This window comes from Coffea arabica, chromosome 9c (assembly GCF_036785885.1).
Source record: "Coffea arabica cultivar ET-39 chromosome 9c, Coffea Arabica ET-39 HiFi, whole genome shotgun sequence".
In the NCBI taxonomy this organism is placed as follows: domain Eukaryota; kingdom Viridiplantae; phylum Streptophyta; class Magnoliopsida; order Gentianales; family Rubiaceae; genus Coffea; species Coffea arabica.
Window position 1 is genome coordinate 7,880,045 of NC_092326.1, and position 10,335 is coordinate 7,890,379.

General features: G+C 35.5%; 2 protein-coding genes across 2 annotated transcripts; one reads left to right on the top strand and one right to left on the bottom strand.

Annotated features, from left to right (window-relative positions):
- Positions 1 to 143: 143 nt before the first annotated feature.
- LOC140014101 (uncharacterized) lies at positions 144 to 3,256 on the bottom strand. Its single transcript, XM_072064498.1, has 3 exons — positions 3,211 to 3,256; positions 2,278 to 2,413; positions 144 to 546 (listed from the first exon to the last, which is right to left on the bottom strand). Exons 1-3 carry the CDS (start codon positions 3,254 to 3,256, stop codon positions 144 to 146), a joined length of 585 nt encoding a protein of 194 aa, XP_071920599.1.
- Positions 3,257 to 5,293: 2,037 nt separating this feature from the next.
- LOC140014102 (uncharacterized) lies at positions 5,294 to 9,092 on the top strand. Its single transcript, XM_072064500.1, has 3 exons — positions 5,294 to 5,583; positions 8,021 to 8,367; positions 8,470 to 9,092. The coding sequence occupies exons 1-3, from the start codon at positions 5,294 to 5,296 to the stop codon at positions 9,090 to 9,092; spliced, it is 1,260 nt and encodes a 419-aa protein (XP_071920601.1).
- The last annotated feature ends 1,243 nt before the right edge of the window (positions 9,093 to 10,335 follow it).

A 10,335-nucleotide genomic window follows, 5' to 3' on the forward strand; every position in this document is an offset into this window, starting at 1 on the left:
ATAGTCTCAGATTGATTTCCTTTACGAACAACTGGCAATGTTTGTCTAAAGTCGCCACCAAAGACAACAACTTTTCCACCAAATATTTCTGATGAGTTCATAAGATCTTGCAATAGATCATTTAATGCTTCAATTGCAGATCTTTATGACATAGGAGCCTCATCCCAGATAGTCAATTTGGATTCTCTAATCATTGCTGCCAGATTGCTTTGTTTGCTAACTCTACATGCTCTGCCTTCTAAAAGATCAATTGGGATTTTAAATCGTGAATAGGCAGTCCTACCTCCTGGTAGTATAGAAGTAGCAATTCCCAAAGTGGCTGTTGCTAGTGCTAAATACCCTTTAGACCTTACATCAGCTAGCAATGCTCTATAGAGAAATGATTTTTCAGTGCCTCCAGGGCCATCTACAAAAAAGGCCCCACTTTTGTTCTCATATATGCGGTGAGATATGATCTCAAATGCATGCCTTTGTTTTTCATTAAGCAAAGAAATTGCATTCAGATCTTCTTCATGAACTGTTATGCTTCTTTCAGCTAACAATTCCCTTGTTTAATTCTCAACATCAAAGGATGATAGATCATTAGGAACCAATCCAAATGAAGCTATGCTTTTTCCCATTGATGCAAGAAAACCACTTATTTGTTGCAGTACCTTTTCCCTGACCTCTCTAGGAGTCAAATCTGAACACCTTAGAAAATCCTCTGACATTACAGCCTCAAATTTTAACCATAATTGTCTGGGATTGTTAGGACAGGAATATACCAAAAAGGTTGTAAAAAGTCTTCTCAATTCATAAGGCATATGAAAGAGAGAAGCCTCTTCAAGACAATGTTCTTAGCTGTTATCATCTTGAAGTAGCCCTCTTAAAAGTGCTACTTCATGAAAGGTTCTAACCTGTACACTATTATAAGTCTTCAAGTCTTCGAAGGATTTCGGAGCACGGACTTTTGTTAAAAGAAGCCTAAGGTAGTACCTCTCTTCTTCAGTCGGATGGACTGCATTTATTCTTCCTATAGAGTCCCCTTGATCTCTCATTTTCCAACGTTTCTCATCAGGAAGTCAAACAAAATGGTCTGAAAATTCAAAATATGTATAGTTCAGAGTTTGAGCTTCTGAATCTGTTCTATTCATGTAGAAGAATTCAGTGAGCATTGTCTTTTTGTTTCTTGGATTGCTCACAACACTGGTCAAATTCTGATGCTTTTTGAAACTTATAGGCTGATAGTTTTCTAGGTGAAGCTGCAAATGAATTACTACAGGTTTTATTTTGCCCATAGCAAAACAAAAAAGTCTCCATCTAGCCTCACGTGGTGAGACCCAGCGAGCTACCCGATATTGCTGGATTTCATCAATATGGCTGTTTGGATTATCGGAATTAACATGAAAATTGATTTTATCATGTCCTTTGCAAATGTATTTATAGATGTACTTAACAGCCTAAATTGTTGAACAAATTTCAACATTAATGTGACAATCAAATTTAGCTAGTAAATAGGCATTATAGGGAACAACCCATCTATTATCTAAGGAATGCTGTCTAACTTTGACTCTAACACCATTAGTACTTCGCCTATATATTGGATAAGAATTAATGGTCTGGGTTGTTTCCTCACAAAAATCCTTTGGATAGGAATGCCTACACTTGCCATTCTTTGTCATACACACACTTGATGGATTTAAAACACCGCATGGACCATGCATCATGTGTTTTTTTAACCATTCTATATAAGTGTGGGTATTTCACTTTGTCTGGAATATTGGCGCTGATAATCTTATCATACTCTTCAGGTCTGAACATTTTATGTTTACATTTCAAAATTAAGAGGAAGTGTGCATGTGGCAAGCCTCTTTTTTGAAACTCTATAATTTATGTATAGGCTGCTACTTCACCAAAAATATTTTTCTTCAGGATTTTATTTTTTAATTCTTCAAGTTTAGCACGAAAGACTCTTACAATCAAATCAGGCCGATTCTGTGCTTCTTCTTTTTCAATTAGGTGTTCTTTTATTTCTGACCAATTAAGATTGCAAGTCATGGTCAAGAAAATATCCGGTTTGCCAAATTTTTGGACCAAGGTCATTGCATCTATGTATTTTCTTCTCATATTTCTTGGCTCTCTAATAAAACTTGTCAATAAAAAAAATTCTCTGACAAATATTTGCTACCTGAGTTTCACCAGCAGCCACAGAGTCTTGTATTCCTTGCAAAAACTCTCCTTATTTCCTTTTGTTGTGATCTAAAAAAATCTAGTCTTTAAGATTCAAGCTTAACATACATATCCACTATAAATTGCTGAATTAATCTAGCAAAATGAAGCAAAAAAGACTCATTATCATCCCTTATCTGGAACTTATAAGCATAATACTCTCTCACATAAACAAAATTTGGATCATTATCAATCTTCGCCATTGCTGGTAGACAAATTGCAGAATAATTAGTTAATTTACTATACTGAACTGAACTACAAATAGATGAATAAGATTGGCTACACCTACCATCTTGTTCCATCTGTAATAGTTCTTCAACAGTAGCAGCAAGCATTGGGGAAATTGAACTTTCAGAATTCTTATTTCGAGTCTTTTTCTTGTGGATTTTTTTTCCTTTTTTTGCTTCCATGGACTAGTGAATGGCGTCAAACGAGTCGATGATAATTTGCCTTCTCCATTCACTCCTCCCCCACTTGCATTTATTGGTTCAAGATATCTCGCCATCGCCACTCTTAATCTATTCCTGTCATGAAATTCAAAATTGTCTGGTATAATAAAGTCAATTTCGTTAACAGGAATTGGAGAGTAAGAGTCAGGAGAATATTGATGAAGGAGTGGAGGAGATGTCACCGCATTTGGAGATTGTTCACTGGATTCTTTCACTTGAGCGAGTTGATCTTGGAGTCTCATTTCTTGCATTTCAGCTTCCTTTTCAACTGCATCTTTAAATCCGTTTTCTTGAAACTCTTGCAGTTCCATGTCATTTGGCCGGACAATTGCACTCTCATCTTCCTCAAGATTGATATTGGTTTGTGCGGGCAATTCTTCCATTTGAGGAGCCAATCGATTTATTCTGGATGTCAATAGACATAGTTGATCTGCCAGGTCGCGAAGGCTCGCTTGTGTCTCCTGATGAAATCGATTTAGGCTCGCTTGTGTCTCCTGATGAAATCGATTTGTATTAGCAATTAGTAATTCCATCATTTCTTCAAGAGACATACCTGACACGGAGGATGATTGCTGAGACTCTTGCTGTTGAAAATCCATTGGCCTGGTTGCATAATCAAAATTGGAATTATCCCACCATTCTTGATCATACCCGTTTGAATAAGGGTCATACTGCGTTTGATATTGGGGTGGAAAATCTCCAAAAGTATCAAGTGGAGAACTTAGATTATCTTGAAATACGGGGCATGTGTCAGTTGAATAACCTGAGTCAAAATAAGTTCCACAATTTGCAACAGCCCATTGATCATTAGAAAAAGCACAAGCTTCATAACCCTTTCTAAAAATAAAATCCAGTCTATCACCAAAATACGGAATGTTAGCAGTCATAAACTATATATATATAATAAAAAAAATAAGAGGAAAATAATTTTAAAAAAAAATGAACTCAAAAAGAAACTAATTAATCAAGCACCAGTCCCCGGCAACGGCGCCAAAAATTGACAGGGTGTCGAAGCCTGTGCAATAATAAAACCTGCTCAAACTAAAGTTAATTTCTGTAGATAGCGGTAAGCAGGGTCGAATCCACAGGGACTGGGAGTAATTGTTTCTTTTTAAATTCACAGTGACAAAGGGGGATGTTTTTATCTCAGGGGTGACAATTTAAGCAATTCAACTAAAATCTAAGAAACTACTAAAAATTAAATAACCAATTACTAAAATCAAATGAGTGATAATTAAGGATCTAACCAAGAAATAACTTCAGCAATGGTTCACCTAATTGATCATTGAAACAAAGGCAATTCCAATTATTTATCAATAAATAGGTTATAACTACCAAACAAGCGATGGCAGTCAACCCCTCCTTACTGTGTCGGTGATCAAGGTACGCCCGTTAATCACTGCTCTAATTGAGAAATAATCCTAGGTACGCCCATAGAATTTAATTCCCCAATTGTCTTACGTATTAGAGGAGCCCTATTCTAACCAAATAACACACTACCAGGGTTATTTTAGATTAGCCCGCGTATTCCCCTGACATAAACCTAATCATGCCAATTGTCACTATTTTAGAGCAATTAAACAATTACGGATTTAATGCCCTAATTGACAATAGATTACCCAATCAACTAATTATCTGGATCCAAGACAATCAATTAATTAAATAACCATAAGCATAGCAATCAAGAAATGTGCGGATACCAATAAATAAAAGGAAAAGATTAAATTAAAACGATCTCACAATTTTTAGATGAACCAGAGCCTTCGTTGCTCCTTGACTAGAATTGGAAAATTAGTTCATAATTGATGAACTAAACCCACCAGAAATTGTAAAGAGAGCCGCAGCCATTGTCCCTTGAAATTGGGGAAATTCAATTCGGTTCCAATGTTTGAAAAGATAGCAAAGCTACAGCAATTGATTCTATGGTTTCTACTTGTCCAATCATACGAGAAGGAAAAGGAAAAGCTACTTGGAGCCCACAAGGAAAAGTCAAAAGACTAAGCTAAAGAGTTGTCTGCCATTGTTTGCTCTATTCCGATCTAATGTCCTCTTTTGAGAAGCTCTGCGCGGCGGCTCTCCTTCCGCAGAGGAAGAAGAAGACCCCTTTTTTCTTGCGCAATTTTCCTATATAAAGTAGTGCTCCTTGCGGCGGCTCCTGTGCGGAAAAATGAAGACTTCGGCCCAATTTGCCCAACAAGGGCTCACGTTTTGTTGTTCCAAAAATGCCCCTAGGACAAACTCTATCATCTGAACTCTTTTCTTGCCAAATTAGCACCTGTTGTTATATTTTCGTTCTACTCCCTGAAATAAATGCAAAATATCAAAAGTGAGTAGAATCTAGCAATTAATCCACATTAGGTCAGGTAATAGGGAAAATTAATAATAAAATAAATGATAAAATTACAACCTATCAGGAAGTTAAGCATTATTTAATTCTTTTCATGAAAAAGTCATGGATGCCGGCTATAGCACAGGGCCACCATGTTCTATATATTGGATAATGGCTGGGCTTTAATTCAATTGCCATACAAAGCCATCTTTAGTCCATCACAACTTCACTACTTTGGGAGCTTTCTTCCCTAAGTAGATTTGCTTTCAAACAAGAAAAACATCATTCAAGCATCTAGATAAGAAGCATGAAAGGGAGGGAAATGAGCTCTTCCCCTACTTATGTAAGATTGTCCAGCAGCAATGATGCAGAGGCAACAAGCTCTCCTAGGAAAGGTTATGTTCCTGTACTTGTGGGAACTGACAATGAAGACATGGAGAGACTATGCATTCCTGTTAAGCTGATAAATCATCCTTCTCTGGCCTCTTTACTTGATGATTCCGTCTTGGATTTAGGATATACGCAGCACGGGTTACTTAGAGTTTCATGTGGTGCTGAAGACTTCAAAGAAATTGTCAAGAACATATCAAGAAGGAAGTATGTTCTATTCTAGAGTTCGTGTTTTCTGTAGACATTAATCAGCTAAATCATAATTAGCAGGCTGTATAAATGATGTATAGTTTTGATGCTTGTGAAATAGACCCTCAACTTTTGAGGTCTTGGGTTCTAATCCCCTGCACCCTTCCTGCTTTTAAATCACACCCCTCTCCTGCTAGAAAAAAAAAATAGAAAAAGTGTTGATGCATAGTCTCAGAAAGCCTCATTATGTAATTGAACTAAATAAGTTCAAACACAATGCAAAGAATTTTGGCAAAGTTCAGCAGTGAAGATTTACTTAAAATTTTGTAGACTGTACAATATTTATGCATTTCTTCTTGGTCCCATTGTTGACTTGTCGTACCATTCCTCAAGGCCCCTTGTTTATTATTTTGTGGTTGCAGATTATCAAGGTCTGTTCAATTTGTTAAAGAATGAAACTATTTTGGTTGAATCTATCCTGTACCCTAAAGAACAGTAAGAGAAGATATTACATCGGCATTTATGTCTATATATGAATCAATCGCAGGTGCAATTTGCAAAAATACATTAGGGGCAACCTTAGTGCTTGTGAAACTTTCCAAAGAACAAAATTAATGTTTTGAAGGTGCATCTGAAAAAAAGTTTTAGTCTTTGTAAGATTCGTTGGTAAGTGTTTTTGGCCTAAGTGTGGGGAATGACCCCTCATACCTGAACCTCAAAGTCAGGCTATGGAAGACTTTTTTCTGCTCTAGTGCATTCACGTTTTTAATTGTGTAACAGAACAAGCAACATACTCTTGCCTTTCAGTAAATTCTATATTAACAACATGTATTTTTTTTTGTTTTACAAAAAAAGGTCCAGAGCATTTAACAAATTTGTGATTTTGGATTGTTTAGTATTTCAATTCCATCAAATTACAAAACTCGTCATTTGATTTTGGAATAATAAATTCACTTTAGAAAAATAGAGTGGGACCAAAGGTACAGATTTCAGGTTGTTCAAGGAGAGGTTTTGAATTCGAACACTCTCATGTATACTATAAAAAAAATCACATAATAAGTAAAAGTTTCTATTCCCCGATAAAAGAGCAGACAATGACATATTTGAATTTATAAATAAAGCAATCATTTTCTTTCAAAAAACATGCAGCGCCTTGTACAATTGCTCGTGCCCCTGCAATTCTGTGAGGGGAAGGAGAGAAAAGTTTTTGTTTTTATTACAAATGTCACCTCTGCTTTGTTGATCAAAGAAGTCATCTTTGCATTTTTCTTAGCTAATTAATAGTTTGTACAGTTTGTTTTATTGAAAAATCCGCACAATCCACTCAACTAATGAATCAAAAACTATATCGCTTTTTAAGAGAATTAACTGACTAAAGTAGAAGGCTTGTAGTTTTGGATTTTTCAGTGATCCATTAATTTCTCAACAACTTAGTTGGCGCAAAACTGAAAATTTTTCAAAATTTTGTGGATACTAGTGCAATTTTCTGGGGGCTGCGGAAGGTCTGCCCTAACTCTATTCTATTTTATAAATATGGTTAGGGACCACGGAGGAAAAAACATTTTAATATCTGCAAGTGATCGAGAAAAAGTGGCTATGGTTGAAGCCACGCGATTTCGAGGCCTTGGATTTAAATTCGGTTTTTCTACTTTACTTGTTAAATCCCACTCCTTTCTTACTAGGAAAAATTAATAAAAAAAAAAATGATTAAGGGAAAGAAACTATTATTGGAACAGAATCAGCACTTATTTTCTTCACATGGAAAGTCTACGAGAACAATAGGAAGAAACTTAAATCTTCTACCTACTCGTATTATTTTCTGTTTGGATATATCTATTCGTACTATTTTTGTCTTGCTACTCTTCCAAGCAAGAGTATAAAAAAAAAAAAATTTTCCTAGCAAAGAGTTCATTTGCTAAAATATAATTCTTATCAATTGCCTAAACATTTATCGTCTCGTTGCATTTTTTTTTTTTTTTGACCAAGAAAATGGAATCCAAGTTAGTCAAGAATAACGGATGCTGGAATCCGTACTTTATTAGTACGTATTAGGCTCAGAAAGAGTCAATTTTTTAACTGGATTGACTATGATAAAGGACTTGGACCTGAATTAGTAGGATACAACCAGCAAGCGTGTTAATTCAGTACATCCCACATGAATTATGACTTTTTTAATGCATGATCTGTGTGATTAACCCGATATACACACCAGGCCATTATTTGAATTTTTTTTATTGTGTTATTCGCTGAATACATTTATTAATCACATTTCCACACATACGTATTTATTTACGGACAATGGTATAATGTTATTCTCAAAACATTATCTAAATAATCTTAAATCCGAATACATTCTAAATAGGTGGAATGGCATAAGATGTTATTAATTATGTTGGATATTGGATATTGCTTTCTCATACTTTCACTCACGTGTGACTTTGTATTGACAATGCAGACAGGGAGGACAAGATGCTAAGACAAGCTGGGAAATAAGAAAGCACAGTGTGTGGAAGAAGCTGTGGCACATGAAGGTGAAGGCAAAGCTGAAACATTTTATGTGGAAATGCTTACCGAATTGCCTACCTACGTACGAGATTATGTCAAAAAGGCCGGGGAAAGGAGAGGGAAGATGCGGTTGCTGTGGGGAAGGAGTGGAAACCATCGAACACTTGCTCTTTTTTTGTGAAAATGCAGCAGAAGTATGGAAAATGGCTCCAGTAAGGTGGGATGGGCTACAAGATGAACAACATAACCTATGGCTATGGTGGGAGAAAGCTACTCAATCACTCTCGATGGAACAAGGTCAGGATAGACTTAATCTCACCATCAACATCTTCTAGCAAATCTAGAAAGCCAGGAACAAAAGAATCTTTGATAGTGCTAAACAGGAACCTCACAACACAGTACAGAAAGCCCAAGAAGAGTGGTTGGAATTCGAGCAACCAAGGGAGTCAGAACAGGAGAGCAACACAAGCCAGAACATGAGTGGACAACAAGCAAGAAGAGAGCAACTAAGGGAAGACGTGGTATGTTTGTATACGGATGCTGCCATATCAGCAAAAAGGATCAGGACTGGACAAGGTATCATTGCAAGAAATTGGAAAGTAACGATAATGAGAGCCAAAGGAATTGTAAACCAGGGGAAAGGAACAGTGAGCAAAGAAGAAGCTCTCGCAGTAAGGAATGCTCTACTGATGGCCAAAAAGCCTGGATGGACAAAAATTATAGTACATTCAGACTGCAAATCAATAGTTGAGCAAATTAACAGATGCAGTGAATATGATTACAGCATTGCAACTATTCTAGAAGATGTACAGGATCTTAGAACAGGCTTTGACAGATGTTCTTTTGTGTTTATTCCTACAACAAAAAATGAAATTAGTCATGCACTAGCTCATTTTGCAGTTAAACTGGTGCATAATATTGAATGGGAACATGACTTCCCAATATGGCTGATTGAGTTAGGGAAGAAGGAAATGAGGGTAGTATCCCTTTTTGTAATTAATTCTTGTACTATCAAGTGTTAATATAAATGAAAGCTGTTGTCGTTTGTTGGGAAAAAAAAAGACAAAAGTTAATTGGTGATAAACCACAAAGAAAATGAAGGTAGCATATCCATCATCAATACACTCCAGACACAAGATTAACAGTAGGAGACATCTTGGTCAAATCAAGAGAAAGCTTCAGCCAGAAAGGATGAAAACTAAAAGGTCAAAAATTTCAACTATAGATGTGTGCATTTCTGCCTATTTGCTATTGATATCGAATCAGTAAGTGAATTGTATTGAAAAATAAAAAAGTTAATTGTATTGAGTATTATGAGCATAAGTCATTCACCACCAAGATGAGTCCTATTTTTCCGAAGGGAAGAAATGATAAGTACCCTAACGATTCATAGTCAGTCAAGCCATATTGGCTGCTAGAAATTGTACTTCCCTTTGTTTAATACAAATTACAAATTTCAGCTGTCCAAGTATTGATATCCCGAGTAGTGAGAAACCACTGGCAGAATAAAAGGAGAATGAGAAGGGCAAAACTAATAACGATTTATATTTAATGCTTAATTAAAAAAGGGAAAAAGTATATCTAAAAGAGCACCTTTATACTTTTCTGAAATGCTTGGAGGATAAAGTATAACATTTAAAAGGATATATGTGAAAATTTTGATTGTTTTAAGGAGATATAATTGGATTTCTAAAAGAAAACTTTTTTTTTTTGTTAGAGGGATGTAAAAACTTTCCTAATAACTTTTCGAGGTAAGGAAGGGCACCCCTCAGGATCTCCCTCACGTTAATTTAATTTTGTAATCTTGAATTTGTACCACTTTCTCACTTTGTTTTTTACACTTCAATTTTAATCAATTTGTAATATAAATTCTTAATTTTAGACACTTTATACGATAAACCTTCAACTTTGTCCCATTTAAGTCTGATCAATGACAATGTTTGCAATATAAATGAGATAAAAGAAAGTGAAAATTAATAACAATGTATCATTTTTTTTATGAATGTGGTCCATTGGCTCATTTGACCGATTGCAGCATATTGTCATTGATTTATATGGTTTCATTTGCTAATATTATTAGTAAAATTAACGAGATAAAAGATAGTACAAATTAATGACAATGTATCATTTTGTTATAATTGTATTACCTTGGTCCCATTTGACCATTGTTAGCAAATTAACATTGATTATAGAGTATTCTATGCAATTAATTTTGCTGACGTACTCATTGATTGGATTTAAAGACGGTAAACTTGAAAGTTTATG

Coding starts and splice junctions, on each gene's coding strand:
- LOC140014101 (XM_072064498.1), bottom strand. CDS start 3,256: ATGGATTTTCAACAGCAAGAGTCTCAGCAATCATCCTCCGTGTCAG. Junction 2,414..3,210: donor GCAATCATCCTCCGTGTCAG/GTATGTCTCTTG, acceptor TTTGTCTACCAG/CAATGGCGAAGATTGATAAT. Junction 547..2,277: donor CAGCAATTTATAGTGGATAT/GTATGTTAAGCT, acceptor GAATTAAACAAG/GGAATTGTTAGCTGAAAGAA.
- LOC140014102 (XM_072064500.1), top strand. CDS start 5,294: ATGAAAGGGAGGGAAATGAGCTCTTCCCCTACTTATGTAAGATTGTCC. Junction 5,584..8,020: donor AAGAACATATCAAGAAGGAA/GTATGTTCTATT, acceptor TTGACAATGCAG/ACAGGGAGGACAAGATGCTA. Junction 8,368..8,469: donor ATCACTCTCGATGGAACAAG/GTCAGGATAGAC, acceptor CTCACAACACAG/TACAGAAAGCCCAAGAAGAG.